Source organism: Oryx dammah, unplaced genomic scaffold (assembly GCF_014754425.2).
Source record: "Oryx dammah isolate SB20612 unplaced genomic scaffold, SCBI_Odam_1.1 HiC_scaffold_17, whole genome shotgun sequence".
NCBI classification, from domain to species: Eukaryota; Metazoa; Chordata; class Mammalia; order Artiodactyla; family Bovidae; genus Oryx; species Oryx dammah.
This window is the reverse complement of record NW_024070201.1, coordinates 72,870,813-72,887,261: the sequence shown is the minus strand read 5'-3', so window position 1 is coordinate 72,887,261 and position 16,449 is coordinate 72,870,813. Positions and strand designations below refer to the sequence as shown.

Below are 16,449 nucleotides of genomic sequence, written 5' to 3'. Positions count from 1 at the left end.
CATTCATTTCTGAGTCACTAAGTGGCGAAGGGGAGGGGGAGAAGGACTAAGAGAGGAAGACAGGGAGAAGAGAAAACAAAGGCAGATGAGAGCAGTGGGAGAAGGTAAGCACGACAGGCCTGGGGAGCCCCTCTGGACACAGCAGCAGGGCGCCTGGGCCACGGATGCCCAGGGGCTGGACCAACAGCGCTGATGTCTCGGCAGGTCCCGGCATGATTCACGATGGTGGAGATTCTGCTGTACTTGGCGATGGTATTTTGCCTCCCCAGGTCATGTTCCTCGGAGCAGAAAGGAACCCCAGCCCTTCCTCTGCCTCCCCTGAAAGCTCAGGTCATCTCTTCTCCCTTCTGTGGGTGGAAACAGGCAGGCGGACCTCTTGTGGACTAATCGGAGTGATTTGTGTTTGCAGTTTAACGTCAAAAAGTCCACAGAGCCCGTCCAGCCCCGAGCCCTCCTGAAGTTCCCAGACATCTATGGACCCAGGCCAGCTGTGACGGCCCCGGAGGTCATCAACTATGCTGACTACACACTGAAGACCACGGCAGAGCCTGCTGCACCAGCCAGCCCCCAGGCCCCGAATGACAGCCGCCTCAAGAGGCAGGTCACAGAGGAGCTGTTCGTCCTTCCTCAGAATGGTAGGGCTCTCCTGCCCCTCACTCTGTGGACGATACCCAGCAGGGCTGGAAAGCATCTCTAGCTGGTGGGCGTGGCCAGCCCGTGTCCGCAGCGTTGGACACCGGGCAACCAGGTCAGAGGGCACCAGGCTTTGGAATTACACTCCATTATTCCCCACGTGTTCCCACATTGTGTCTTCCCAAGGCCTCCAGCTTTCCACTGGGAAATGGAGAGTCCCTTCCAAGCTGTGTGTACAACTACAAAGGGGATAAAGAGTTGTGATTAAACTATGGGCTTCATTCAGAGTCATGGGTTTAATTCTCTCCCCTTTTATGTACCCATTGTGTGACCCTGGTCATACTGATCATCTTTCTGGGCCTCAGTTTCCCTGGGTATAAAATAAGATGACACTATCACCCGTCCAGTAAGGTTGTTGTAAAATGTAAATATAACAATGCATATGAAGCATTTAGATCAGTGCCTGGCACAAGGATATAATCAAAGCATCGTTAGTCTTTCTATTCTCCTTCTCATCAACATCAAGAATGGAACACCTTTTCGGGTAAGGCTGGGCCCTGGGGCAGATATGGAAACAGAGACAGTCCCTAACCCACAGGAGCAGAGCACACAGACTTTTATAAGGAGATTTAAAAAATCCAGCCAGGAGAATGGATCGTTATGTGGTTTAGGGTTTTGTTCTGTGTGGTTAGAGAGGGGGATGGTGGAAACAGAAGCAGCATAACCAGCTCTGACGCTGACCCGACTCCTAAGGCATCTCTTGGTCGGGGGCCAGCACCCCCGTGCTGGCCAGTGAACAGGTGGCCCCTCCTCCAACCTGGCCCAGGACCACAGTGATTATGCTAGCATTTCTTCAAGAACAAACTCAGGTAGTACCTGAGGCAGGAAAGACTCCTGGTTGGGCTTTAGCCTCCAGGTTTGCTAGCCCACATTTTAAATTAAAATAGACCCATTGAGGACTTGAGAGCTAAGCTGAGCTCTCAAGGTGAGTGGGGAACAATTTGCGGGAGGACCCTTGGGAGTGGTTATCACAATCAAACTCACAGGACGGCTCCATTGTCTTGGGAGCCCCAGTGTCCTTGCCTGGAGAATCCCGTGGACAGAGGACCTGGCGGGCTGCAGTCCATGGGCTCGCAAAGAGTCGGACGTGACTGAGCGACTAACACACACACACACCAGATTTCTCAAAGCTGGGATGAAGCCAGGCATGGGTACTGCCCACCAAGGACAGCAGCAGAGCACTTCAGAGTCTGAAACTGAAGGATTCAGAACACATTTGTCTTCTCTTTCCAGTTCCTCATTCCTTTCCTCACTGCAGAAGGCAACAACCAAGTTCTGATTCCACTGATGATTCCAACTCTGATTCCAATCTAGCAAGGGCCAAATTGGCTCAGCAAGTACTGACCGGAAGCTAGAGGGTGCAAGGGAGGAGAACGCTGGCGTTCACTGGGTCCTGTCCCGCGTTCGCGGGATCATGTCCCCATGATGTGCTGAACTCAGTCTGCTCCCACAAGCAAAGATCCTCACTGGCCCTTTGTCCGGCTCAGGGTCCTGATTCTTGAAGCTGCATCCACTCCCGCATTTCCCAGGGGGCTGGCTTTGGTTTGGTCATGGTTTGGTTTGGAGTCTGAAGGCTGAGGCAGTCTGAGGGCTGACAGTGCTGGGTGCCAGGCAAGCCCCATCTGGCGCTGACTCTGCTGCTGTTGTCCAAGCCACCTGGGTCCTGAGTGCTTGTGTGTCTGGCTTTCCACGTGGCTGTTCACATCCTGGTCAATTCGTTCCTTGCTTAGACACACCAGGGAGATTCTTCACTACTTGCAGGAACCCGATAATGAACCATTTTAGAAATTAAATACTCCTCTATGTTTTTAGCCTTTAAATTAATTCTGAAAATTAAAAAAAATTAATTCCAATTTATTTCAAGTGAAGTCTGCTGCAGCTGCTGAATCCTTTTATTCTTGAATTATGCTTGAGTAATGAGAATCTTCCAGATGTTTGGCTGTAGTCCAAGTTAGGGGAAGAGTGAGTGATAGCTGTAGATTTACTAACTAAATTAAAGATAAGGTCATTCATTTATTCAGCAAGTGATCACTGAACATGCACTAAAGTCCACCCTACTCTCCCTAAGCTTGACTCATTGTTTGACATTGATTTCCAGCATGGCTTGGACTCTGTGGAGAGGTGGAGCTAGAGATGGGCTGGGGAAGGGTTTGCCTGACACAGGCTGACTAGAGTCACATACGCTGTGAGTTTCCCCTGCTGAAAACTCACCAGGGGCCAGGCCCTGAGCTAAGTGCTTTTCTCACTTTATTTCAGTTAATGCTCACAGTAATTCCAGGAAGAAGGAACCACTGTCACTCCCATTCTAAAGATGAGGAAACTGAGGTTAAAAGAAGTCAAGTAACTTGTCCAGGATCACATAACTGTTATGCAGCAGCTCATGTCTGACACCAAAGCCCAGGTCTTGCCCACTGGGCTGTGATGGTCCCTGGAAGTTGATGCCCAGAACCACAGATGGTACCACCATGGTTTTGCACCCAGTTAGGAAGATTTTGGTTTGGGGTCGTGGCCTAGCTGGCAGAGATGGAAAATTATGGGCTGGAAAACAGGATCCCAGTGTCGGTATCAGTAATGACTTTACCTTCTTGATAGGTGTGGTGGAGGATGTCTGTGTCATGGAGACCTGGAACCCAGAGAAGGCCGCCAGTTGGAACCAAGCTCCCAAACTTCACTACTGCCTGGACTATGACAGGCAGAAGGCTGAACTATTTGTGACTCGTCTGGAAGGTATGCTCTTAGCTGACTTTCACTGCCTTCTGTGTGCCTGTCTGCCTGAGCGTCTGTGGCTGGAGGGAGCACTGGGGGCTAGATGAGCACTCTGCAACAAACAAGACCCTGAGGCGTGTGATCCTCTGATACACAGGAGTTTTTCCTCTCTCTCATATACCAGTCCAAACTGGGGATTCCTGGTTGGCGGCCATCTTTCCTCGAAATAGTGATTCAGGGACCAGCTCCTCCTCTCTGAGGCCTCCTTGTGGCCTATTCCCAGCAGGTGGAAAGATGGGGAGAACAGGGAGAGGGCACAGCCATTCCTTAGAAACTGTAACCTACGTATGCTTACTTCCCATTGGCTGAAACTAAGTCACAGGACGGCAGACTGTAAAGGAGGCTGGGAAATGTGGCTTACCGGGTCCCCAGTTAAAAGAATGGGGTTTTTTGGTTTGTTTTGGTAAAGAGCTAGTCATCTCTGTTATAGATGCCTTTGACATTGAACAGGGCTTTGCTTCTGTAGTCTTAGAACCAAGCAGTCTTTCCTATGGAATCAGATTGTGCCTGGTCTCCCTACCCTGATAATTCATTTTACCATCGGCAAACAAAGCTAAGACTTTGCAAAGGACATGGGGCTAAAAATGGGCTACTCTGTGATGCCTGGAAGCTAGAAGCTGGGAACAAGAAAAACTGGAGTTTTGTATTTAATTTTGCTTTTTTGACGGAGTATTTTTCCTTTTAGCTTTCTTTTATGATTTTTGTTTTAGTGTTTCATAGACTTTCTTACATCTGGTCTTAACAATAGTCCCATTTTACAGATTTGAAAACTAAAGTCTAACAACATCAAGTGACTTGTCTAAGATCACTCTGGCTATTTGGTGCCAGAGTCAGGACGAGGCCAGTTCCCCTGAAGCTCCGTTCAGGTTCCTTTCTATTAGGACACATGGCCTCTGTTCTTTATCCTCTCATTCTGCGTAACACTAGATACCACTTCACATATTGTCACTGAGGAACCAGTCATGAAAGCTCTCCAGGTGCAAACTGGAAAGCTCCACTGGGAAAGCATTAAAAACACCAAGGTTCAGAACGTAAAACAACACTCCTGAGGTTGTGGCCCAGCAATTCACATCACAAGTGGTTATGTGATAAATATTTAAAATAGAGAACAAATGAGTTACGGTATCCATGGCAACCCTAATAAAAATCATCAGCAGTTTGTGGGCCCAGGCGCCTTGGGGAAGTCTCGGAATAATGAGAAGGATCTCCTATTTCCAAATGGCTTCCCAAAAGGCAATCTCACAAAGCCAGCGTGGTCAGGCAGCCCCAGTGGGGTCTCTTTCAGACCCCCAAGGTTATGGCCGTTAAGGCAGATCCTGCAGCTCATAGCAGGGCCATGCTTCCCGCCTCCCCTTGTCCCTGACAAGCCCCCGTGTCTGTGCCTGTTTCCCCCTGGCTGCAGCTGTGACCAGTGACCATGATGGAGGCTGTGACTGCTATGTCCAGGGCAGCGTGGCCAACAGCATGGGCTCCGTGGAGGCCCAGACAGCCCTCAAGAAGCGGGAGCTCCGCACCACGTGGGAGGAAGGCCTGGTGCTCCCCCTGGCCGAGGAGGAGCTCCCCGCAGCGACCTTGACGCTGACCCTGAGGACCTGCGACCGCTTCTCCCGCCACAGTGTGGTCGGGGAGCTGCGCCTCGGCCTGGATGGGGTGTCCGTGCCCCTGGGGGCCGCCCAGTGGGGCGAGCTGAAGACTTCCGTGAAGGTAGGGTTGCCTCTCCCTGGGGTGGCAGGCCAGGACTGGGCCAGTGCTCATGAAACGAGCTTGGAGACCTTCCCAGCCTGGGGATGGGAGTCTGGGCAGGGAGGCAGCGTGTAAAAGTAAGGTGGACTCTTGAATAGGGTGGGCGGGAGGCAGTTAGAGGAGACCAAGAGCCCAGGATTTGGGGATTCCTGGGGTCTAGTCTTGCCAGGTGCTTGCCAGGCACAGACACTCCTACCCCTGGCCTCACCTCGCACTGTGAGCGCCCTGACTCTGGTGCTGACGATGTTTATCCCCATCTGGAACCATTGTTGCCTCCACTGCATGCCAGGCATTGCAGCGGAGAGGAGCACCTCTACTCGTAGAGAGTACAAGCCAGAGGGAGAAATTGGACAAAAGACGACGATGATGATGGTGGCTGTGATACTGATGATGTCTACATAAGACATCTAAGAGGGGACTGACTGAAGTGCTCTGGGACAGAGAGTTCTAGAAGGCCTGGTGTGCAGTGGCGTTTATGCTGGACTTCGAAGGAGTGACCATGGCTGAGGACCCATGTTGGGGCTCCCCACCCCTCCCCAGCTGCCGAAGCCGTGAGTGGAAAACAAGCGTCTGCTGAGATGTCGCTCTGTCCAGAGAGGTTCCTTGGAGAGCCAACCACGAATCCCCACAGGCCAGGGCAGTGAGCAGGTCAAGGAGGGTCAGGGCTGCGGGACAGTGTATGGTTATTTATGCCCCCATCCGAGGGCCTGCCATGATGGTGCCTAGAGGGACCCTTCTGGATGGCCAGTCTCTCAACCAGCTGGTCAGTGCCTTCTCTGGAGACTATATAGCCTGCCAAGCCTAAAATAGTTACCTTCTGGCCCTTTATAGAAAAAGTTTGCCGACTCCCATGAGTAATAAAAATAGGAAGAAGAGTAGTAATTTTTGAGCACTTACCATCTGTCAGTTGCTATGCTTGGAACTTTACCTAAGTTCTGCCCCCAGTGAGCAAACCAGGACTGATGACAGGAGTGTGCGCTGATAGGCAAGAGCAGTGTGGCTTGGAGAAGCTCACTAACCGGTGTGGGGCTGCCCAGCTGGGACCTGGCACGCTCGGCCTTGAGGCCAGGTCAGTCTGCTGGTAAAGCCCACGTTGTCCTGCTGCCGCCATGGGGCATAAGTGCCCGGTAGTACAGGAGCCGTGGCCAGCAGGCCCCGTTCCTGATGGACACCACGGGAGGAGAGAGTACGCTTTCACTCCCCATCTGCTGCAATCTCTTCTTTGCCTCATTTTCCTCTCTTCCCCAGGCTCAGAAAATTGATAAACATTGACAGCCACTCCCAGCTGGAACCAGGCTGTTCCCCCAGCACACTCTCTAATTAGTGTGCGGTTTGGGACTTGTGTGGAATCACAGCCGGGGCCCCTGGGAAGAGGCGCCCAACACGCGGGTTTGTTCAGCTGGTAACCCAGCTTCCTCGGGAGATGGAGGGCCTCCCCCCTCCAGCCCTCTGGAGTGCTTGGTGCTGCCCGCAGAGGGTGGCAGTCCAACAGGTAGAAGTCTCAGGCACCTAACCTGCCTCTACCCTTTCCCCTAGAAGAAAACTTACTCATTCCACAAAGGTCTTGTCCGGTTTCCACCACGTGCCAGGCAGTGTACCTGAAGCTGGGAGCTCAGGAGATGAGGACAAAGACCCGCCCTCATGACTCACTCATCCTGATCATCGCACTCATTGTAGCCATCACTGTCCCACAAATACACTCCCGCATCCACCTGGACCCCTGGCCTGTTTGCCACGGATAAGAACAGTGTCAGAGGGCAGCATGGAGTCAGAAGTCAGAGGCGGTGCTCTCGGTGTAAGTGGTAAGGGAGAGCCCCAAGGCCCAGCTAGGGAACCCCTCTGCCTGACCATCCAGAGTAGATCCTACGGGCTGATTTGAACAAAGTGGGTGGAGCCATCAGCTGCTATAGCCCAAGTGCTTTTCCTCTCTTGGTCAGAATGGGTTAAAGGAAATGCCAGCCGTGCCCCAGTTCTCACTGGAAGATGGTCAGCCAAAAGCGGCATGTGCGTCTCCAGGGACCACGGAGTGGCCCACTCCAAGGACAGCTGGAGTGATTCCCTAAGAGCCCAAGAGAAAGATGGGGAGCAGGAAAAGACAGGGAGAGGATGGCGAAAGAAAGAAGGATACTTTTTGTCAGCAGGTACTTTCAACAGCAGAGCCGAAGGGGCAGGTGGCTGTGGTGTCGCCAACTGGGCTCGTCTGGGGCTTTGGGCACCCTGCACGGAGCTGCTGAGCCCTTCACGGGTTGCCAGGTCCAGGCTCCTCTCACTTGGGCACCATGTGGCCAAAGCCCAGGCCAACACCTGTGGATGGACCTCCAAGAAGTGCCGTTGAAGCAGAAGCCTGGTGCTCATCCCAGCTCAGCAACACCCCACCAGGCACCTGGACAGGCGCCTGAGCTCAGCTCCTTCACTGTGAAAGGAGAGGTCTATCTATCAAGGATGCTGGAGGACCACAGGTTTAGGACTTGGGCTTTGCCATCAGACCAGACCCCCCATTCGAGGCTCAGTTTCACTACTTAACTGGCTTCATTGGGCTTCCCTGGTGGCTTAGACCATTAAGAGTCTGCCTGCGGGGCAGAAGATCTGGGTTCATTCCGTGGATCTGGAAGATCCCCTGGAGAAGGGAATGGCTACCCACTCCAGTATTCTTGCCTGGAGAATTCCATGGACAGAGGAACCTGGCAGGCTACAGTCCATGGGGTCACAAACAGTCAGATACGACTGAGTGGCTAACACACACACACACACACACACAGAGCTTACATGAGCTCAGGCAGTGAAGTTCACTCTCTGAGCATCAGGGACTCAGACTTAAAATAGGAACCAGGTCAGTATCCCTCTTACTCTTGCCGTCAAGATTAAACAGGATGTCTCACCCTTCCTATGTATTATGTGTTAGCTCTGTCCTAGGTGCTGGGAATAGCTTTGTGCGGATGACAGCCTCAGTGGACAGATATTGTAACTGTACCTAGCACGGAGTGTGTTGCGTTAGCTGCTACCCTTAACGCCATTACCAAAGTTCTTAGCAGCCCCCAGAAACATTCCATCACGCGACTAGCCACTTAGGGCTGGTTGAATTGTTGCAGTCATATTGAAGACATGTTTCCTGAATGGAAGGTGTGACCCAAGCAGAGGGCTGGCCAGCTCCTCCATCCGGCTTTACTCCCCAAATCCTGTCTCCCCTTCACCCAGAAACATTGTTCCCAATTAATATTTTCAAGAAGTAGTGACTATCCTTTCTTGATAACTGATGATAATCATCAAAGCCAGGGTAAAGATGCCGTCGTGTGCACCAGGCGCTGTTCTAAGCTATTAAATAATTCCTCATTTAATGTTTACCACCCTATTGAGTGGAGATATTATGGTTCCCATCTTATAGATGAGGAAATGAAGGTTTGGGAAAGTGAAATAACTTGCCCAAGGTCACATGGCTAGTAAATGGTGAGATCAGACTTGAGACCCAGGTGGTCAGATTCTGGAGTCCATACGCTTCTCTCTACCCTTCAGACTAAGACCTGCCCCGCTGTGGGGATTCTCACTCATTTTTGTCCTTCAATGGATTTGTTGAAATTCCAAACTCTTGTAGGAATGTCAATGGAGAGACTCTCTAAAGCTGCAGACGGTGGGGGGCAGGGCAGGGGCAGGTGGATAGACATGCTGGATGCTTCTTGGAGGCATCACGAAGCGCAGTTCCTGTGAGTGTCTGTGGTATGTTAGCTCCCATCGTATGCCTGGCCTTTGCTGACATGGTTGGTCATTCTGTAGACTAAGCCAAGCCCCGCTCAGCATTAGTGCATCACATTATTGACATGATCACATCACATCTCTCAATCCTGCAGCGGCTGGAAGGGATTCTTTTCCAGAGAAATGCCTTGCAACATCCGGCTGCTCCAGGAACCTGATCGGTCAATGCAGTGGTTTTCAAACTAGAACCCTAGGGTTCTGTGCAAAGATGCCTGAGGGGGGCATAGGTGATAAAGGGAGAGGAAGTCCTGGCCCTCTGTCCCGGCTGCATCCTGAATGGCATCTCTTTGATCTGTTTGGTATGTTGGGTTTGAATACAAGCTGTTTTTAAAATCACAATTGTGGCGAATGAAACAAACTCATATTGAAACACAGGCTGGCATAGGATGTCTCTATGCCCTCCTCCCTTCTGCAAGCCTGGAGAAAGCAGCCCTGATGGGTAAGTGATTTCCAGGATGCCTCCTGGATACAACTCCAGGGCGACCCCAGCCTCAGTGATAGTGACGGGGCCAGAGGGCATCCCTAAGTGAGGCTCCCCTCCTGCCTCCCCGATTCTGTTTCAGGAGCTGTCTGCGGGGACGGGAGAGGTCCTTCTCTCCATCAGCTACCTCCCGGCTGCCAACCGCCTCCTAGTCGTGCTGATTAAGGCCAAGAACCTCCACTCTAGCCAGTCCAAGGAGCTCCTGGGGAAGGGTGAGTGAGGTGTGAGAGGGGAGCCAGGGCTCCTCTAGGTATGTGCACAGATGGAGGTGGCGCCTGAGAGGCAGTGGGGACGGGTGAGCGGGGCCCTGGAACCTAAGTACTTTTGTATAGTCAGCCTCAGCTGTGTCCTCCACCCCCAAGCTCACAATCAGTTCTGAAGGACACCCTCGCTTCCCTGAAGTCATGTCCGTTAACTCCCAGGCCAGTCCTACCCGTTAGGGCCCAGGTGTCAGCTTCCTAGGGCTCCCACCTTGCAGATCCATCGTGAGAAGAACAGCCTGATCCGTGGGTCACAGGAATCCTAGGATCAGACCGTAGCCAGGGAGTGGAGAATCTGGGCTGTAGGGGAAGCTTGGCCCCACTTTGTCACCCAGACCTGCCTGGGCGCATCTTCTGGGCAGGTGGTGGGATTTCCCTTCTCCAGTCTCAGCTAGCCACCACTCTGCTCCCCACACCCACCCTAGACTCCTCTCTCTTCCCAGCCTTTGTCGACCTGCCATCCCCACACCAGCTGGGTGTGGGTGACGGCAGAGGCATGTGGGCGCACAGGCTGAGGAGGCGTCTCTGCCCCATATACCCAAATAAACGTCTCTTCAATGGCCCGGAAGCCTTGGCTTTTCCCTCTGGATACTCCAGCACAGGCCCCAAGGCTTAAGGACCAAACAGCCTCTTTGGGCAGAGCAGGAAAGAAAGCAGCATTGGTCAGCCGTGTGACACCCGGACTGGGAGCCAAGTGCTCAGAGCAGGATATAAATACATCGATATTTATAGCAGGAAGCAAATAAAGAATTGCCTCTGCAGTCAGGACCTTTGGGCAAGAGATTTTTGACAAATGAAAAATCACCCGAGTTGGTCTAGCTGACAGATCCCTGAGCCAGAGGTCAGAACTCAATGCCTTTGCCTCATCCCCTCTAGACAACTCTGCTTCCTGCTCTTTTTTTTTTTTTTTAAATTTTTATAGCTCCTGTCAGGACAATTATAGCTCAACACTTTATCACTCAAATATCTCTGTTGAAATAACAAACTAACCACCTGGGGGTGATAATTATAGCAATAAATATAGAGTAACAATTATTCTCACATTAGCTTTGGAAACCTTGACTGATGGAAACACAATCCCAGCCCAGAGCCTCGAGATGCTGTGTGAAAGCTTGTCTAGTAACCTGCTGCCTGATTTCTGGGGTGGGGGTTGGGAGCCGGGCAGCTCTACTGGGGTCAAGGCAGGCTGCCCTCACCCTCCACGTGGGGTGGGATCCTCCAGCAAAACTCGCAAAAGAGCAGAAGAGAAAAACTCAGTCAACCAGCAGGAGACCTCTATCTTAGGAAGGGACGAAAATGCTTGGATGAAGAGCTAAGGGGATGAAGACGTAGGGATAGTGTAGTGTTCCTGGTCTGGGTTTAAAATCAAGCTGCAGGACGTCTGAACCATCATCCTGGGCCTGGTGTGATATGGGACGTGAAGGCATTCAGAGGGGCTCTTGAGAAAGGTTTCCTAGCGTTGCTTCAGTGTGACCCTGTCACGGGCCACCCAATGACCAGCCATAGGTACTGTGCTCTGATTTGCTTTCCGTACTCCAGGCAGGAGCTTTTGCTGTATCCCCATGTTCAGACTGATGCCTGCCATAAGGTGGGCATTGAATCACTGTTGAATAAATACATGGCCCATGAGGTGGGGGGAAAGGGCTGGTGGAGGAGAAGCCTCAGTGAGGATCTAGAGCCAGAGACCCTGTCTCTCCATCCCCAAGAGGCAGCACGACCCCAGCTCTCCCCGCCTCAGACCCCAGAAGCTCACTCCTGGCCCCTCTCTCTGTCTCTTTCCTCCGCCCCTCCCCAGATGTCTCTGTCAAGGTGACCTTAAAGCACCAGGCTCGAAAGCTGAAGAAGAAGCAGACGAAACGAGCCAAGCACAAGATCAACCCCGTGTGGAACGAGATGATCATGTTCGAGCTGCCGGATGACCTGCTGCGGGCTTCCAGCGTGGAGCTGGACGTGCTGGGCCTGGGCGCCGAGGGGCAGAGCTGTGTGCTTGGCCACTGCAGCCTGGGCCTGCACGCCTCGGGCTCCGAGCGCAGCCACTGGGAGGAGATGCTGAAGAACCCGCGCCGGCAGATTGCCATGTGGCATCAGCTGCACCTCTAGGCAGCCACCCAAGCCGCCGCCCTCCTGGGGCACAATCTGCCCCTTCCCCACCCCACTACCCCCTGCCCTCTCCTCTTGTGCCCCACCCCCATTCTGACACCAGAAGAAAGACATGTGTGCAGAGACCAGGACCCTCTTCCTCTCCCATCACACTCCTGTTTCTTAAGAATGAGCAAGGACGGAGACAGGACATGTGGGTCAGAAGGAACACATTTTGCTGATCTGTGTTATTGAAAGAGATGCTTATCAAATACGATTCGTGTGGAGGTTTTACAGTGGGTGTCAGATGCAGAGAAAGCTGAATTGGGGAAATCACGGATGCAAAGAATGTGGCTTTTTAAAAATAAGCATTTCAAAAAGGATGACAGAAATGCTGTATCCTGGATCATCTCAAAAGAATTAGAGATGGTCAGGGCGGGATGGAAAGTCAGCCGGCATGAAATCGTGCTACTGACCCAAGGCACTAACCCAGCAGTTCCCAAACAGTGTGTGAAGAATCACCAGCAGATTCCCAGACCCTGCTTTAGACATTCCAAATCCATCATCCTGGCTGGACCCCAGGAGCCTGCGTCTTTAACAAGCACAGAGTGGTTTGGATGAAGAAGCTGGAGCACTGCGTTTGGAGAAATCCTTTTCACAAAACCCCCAACTCGGTTTCACAGTCCTCGTTGGGCCCCCAACTCCCTGGGGCAGCCAGTGCCATCGCTGGACATTTCAACCATGGTGTGAAATTTAGGAACCTCCGTTTTTTATTTTAATCATTTGAATTCTTAATGTTGTCGTTTGTGCTCTTTTGGATCCTGCTCTTGGACTGAATTTTGTGCTTTCTATTGAATAACTGTATTGTTTCATCTCTTAGGGAGCCCTTCCCTGACCAGGAGTAGCTGGGATTCCCCCATTGGTTACTGGGCACTACTTGTCATGTCCACCAGCATCACCAAAGTGACCCTCTGAGTCAGACTCCTTCCTTCTCAGCCTCCCAGCCGCGTGAGGAGGAATTCCATCTGGGGTGCACGTTAACTTAGTCTGGGTCTGTGGGAGGGGAAGAGGATAGGAGATCTTTTCAAGTGTGCCTCTCGCTGTGTTTAGGATCTGTCACTTTAATTAGTAAATAATCAGCAGCTAGGTTTCACATCGCTAACTGATTATTCCAAATAGCTGTCCACATCATTAATTACAATATTATGAGCCTTGCTCGAGTGGATGTAATATTTGCCTAGGTACCAGTATTTCTGGGTTCTGTTGCTGACCATCCGTAAACGCAGCCTAATGATATGGCAGCTTGGTCTCTGAATGATGCAATAGATGAAATTGTGCTCCCATGCCACAGGCACCCCTCACCAGAAACAAACTCCGAGGCCACCAGCAGATCATTTTTAAGCTTCATGTTGGCAGCTGAGCATCCCTGGCAAGTGCCAGACATTTCTAGAACCACGGACTCCGCATCTGGACTTTTTAATACTGACAGCCAAACTCTGGGTCTTCAGAGGTCACCCTGGGTCCCTGATCTAGAAAAGAATTCCTTGCCTTCAGTCCGGTAACAAGTCAAGTCATTCTTGGTCTCTGCCTGAGAATTTGAGCAGAGACGTGTCATTTTTTGTCACCACTTTTCCTTTCTGGACAGCAGTAGGAAAGCATTTAGAGAACTTCTGCCGATCCCCTGAAGGAACAGTAACAATCTCTCATACCTCATAAATGAGAAGATCTTTCACATAATTGGACATTTCTCCCATTAAGTCTGGCCACTTCCTGCCAAGTGTTTTTTAGGCAAGGCATGGGTCACTGACTTTCTACAACACATCTTTTGAGAGCCCTCTCACCACTTTGGCCTCCCTTTTTTGGTTGGCATGCCAAAACAGAGCAAAGCCTCCCTTGTGTAAGCTGACCAGCAGTCAGTTCTTGGTGACAACTGCTACTCTAATTCAGAGGAGTCTGGATCCTAGACTTAACATCAGGAAAGGTGGGTTCTACTTCCTTCTAAGTCCAAGAGCCTGCCATACAGTCACACCAAAGGATGTTTGCAGTGAGCTCTCGGGGCCCATGATGCCAGAATATCAGCTCCACCCACAGCCATCAGCTCCACCCCATGAATATCATGAGGCATTCATTTCTTTGGTGTCAAAGTTTTCGTTTTCCAGAATCCAGACGAAATGGGTGTCCTTGAAAGGAGTCACATGTCACTGCCTGACATCTTCATTGTCAGCCTTCATCTCACTAAACAGAAATAAGACAGATTTTGCAGGTGGGTTTGCCCGTTGTGTGCACTGGTGTATTCCAAACACCTAGAGTACATCAACCCTTAATAAAAATGTGTTGAATGAATTAGTGAATGAAAGATGGGTAGGGGAGTAGGAGGAAAAATACACATTTTTATCTAACTTGAATGCAAATCTGAGACCTAATTGAGTTCTCAATGGTAAGGTCCTTGCCTTAGCAGCTGGCCTAGAAATTCATAATGTTGAGTATTACCGTTCACCTAATGATAATTTATAGCTCACTGTGTAAATAATTGGGCTTTCCTGGTGGCTCAGATGGTAAAGAATCTGCCTGCAGTCATGGAGACCAGGTTCAATCCCTGGGTCGGGAAGATCCCCTGGAGAAGGGAATGGCAACCCACTCCAGTATTCTTGACTGGAGAATCCCATGGACAGAGGAGCTTGGTAGGCTGCAGTCCATGGGGTTGTAAAGAGTCGGACACAGCTGAGTGATTTTCCCTTTAATTTTACTTTATGTAAATAATTAGCATAGTGAACTATAAGGATGAGGATATATAGATGAGAATATAAAAGCTGTGTTTCCCATCAGAACTCCATCTCAGTGAATTTTAAATTACCCAGAGATATCAGACTTGCAGATGAAAAAACTTCAGTAATCTTTGCATCCACTCACCTTGTACCAGATACTTTTGCAATTGACTACCAGATTAGAGTAATTGGGTCTGTGCGAATGCATCCAATCTTTTCTTTAAAAGAAACACTTGGTCCTTTGCCAGGGAGCATTTTCTAAGTGCATGAAGCAGAGATGAAAATAAAGGGAGAAACTGTCTCCGACTGGGCTGTTGCCCACGTGGTGATCTGACTTTGTCACAGATACGGCGATGCGGTAGAAAACTACGGATGTGGAGTCTAATCTCATTCATCTTGCGACTCACTTCTTACATCAAGTCCCTATATATTTGTTGAGTGCCTATTGATCAAGACCTTGCACGCATCTGCCCATTTCAATCTGAGATATGACTCTTGGTGTAGACTGAGTAATGATGAATCTCCCCCAGTTGATGCTGTGTAGAGAGAGCTAGGTGGGAGAGCAGTCCTCCGGGGCAGCTCCTTTGGGATATAAAGGAGTCCTGGGCAGCGGGAGACTGCAGCCTACACCAATCGGAGGTGAGGACCGCCAAAAAAGACCTAGTCCTTGTGATCCGTTTTTGCTGCCTGTGTTTCCTGTTGTCAATGCTGTGTCTATTCTGCAATCATGAACCGAAGCACAAAAAGACGCATGAGATGTTGTACTCATATGTCTGGTGTCATACTTTGGAGCAAAAACCTTGCAGTGGTAAATAAATAACTTCTAACAGGGTCAGCTGCCTAGTGTGTGCATGTGTGTAAGTTCCTGTTTCTTACTTTGGACATGGATTTCCCTGATAGTCCAGTGGTGATGAATCAACTTCCTAATGACCCCACGCACCACAGCTACTGAAGCCCACACACCTAGAACCTGTGCTCCAGAACAAGAGAAGCCACCACACTGGGAAGCCCGTGCCCGGCAGTGAAGACCCTGTGCAGCCATCGGTGAACAAACAAATATTTTTTAAAAGATGAAGCATAAAAATATAACAAATAAAAAACTTTAGACATAGGCAATGCAGAAAAATAATCCTATAAACACACGTGGACTCCTGCCAAGTTTTATAAAACTTGACAAATATAGTTGAAATCCCCTTAGCCTCTCACTCAGGACATCACCATCCTGAACTTGGGATTTCTCACCCCAAACCTTTCTTTCTATTTTTACTACATGTATGTGTAAACCTCATAGAGTAGTTTGTGTTTTTAATTTCAAATTGTATCACATTATTTTTGCTCCACGTTAAAATTTTGAGCTTCCTCCATGCAGATTTCTGTAGCTCTAGTTCCTTTACTTTTGCTGCTGTGTTATTTTCCATTGCATGAATATGCCACAATCGCATTCCCCTATTGACACATGTTTAGATATTTCTCTCTTTTTTTGTGTGTTGGAGGAACTGCTGCTGTGAATGTTCTCAGGCAAGGCCTCTTGGGGCTTGAACTTTATTCTTGACAAGGAAAGATGGAAACTGTTTCCTCTAACATACCCCCAAAGAAATACCCCCATCACTGGAAGAGGCAGGGCAGTGGCTGAGCTGTGCTCTAGGTGGCCGGCAGGGACAAGGGAACTTCAGAGTCCTATCATCTTAAGGCCTCCTCGTGGCTGCTGCCACCCTGCCTTCAAGAGGAAGAGGCTCAGACATTGAGCCAGGGGAAGGGCCTGAATTTTCAGGTCAGTAGGAAATCAGGCAGTTTATGAGGAATTAAAACCAAAGGCTCTGAAAAAGGATGCTGCTGCTTAAATCCCTCAGTTGTGTCCGACTCTCTGTGGCCCCATAGACTGTAGCCTGCCAGGCTCCTCTGACCATGGAATTTT

The 16,449-nt window shown here is 50.4% G+C and overlaps 1 protein-coding gene across 1 annotated transcript in view; it reads left to right on the top strand.

Annotated features, from left to right (window-relative positions):
- SYT13 (synaptotagmin 13) overlaps positions 1–15,369 on the top strand; it is a 41,621-nt gene extending 26,252 nt beyond the window's left edge. Inside the window, exons 2-6 of the mRNA XM_040259076.1 lie at positions 410–635; positions 3,286–3,420; positions 4,862–5,163; positions 9,513–9,642; positions 11,486–15,369. Coding sequence (XP_040115010.1) covers positions 410–635; positions 3,286–3,420; positions 4,862–5,163; positions 9,513–9,642; positions 11,486–11,790 — 1,098 coding nt within the window. The 3' untranslated portion in view covers positions 11,791–15,369. The remainder of the gene's footprint in view (positions 1–409; positions 636–3,285; positions 3,421–4,861; positions 5,164–9,512; positions 9,643–11,485) is intronic.
- The last annotated feature ends 1,080 nt before the right edge of the window (positions 15,370–16,449 follow it).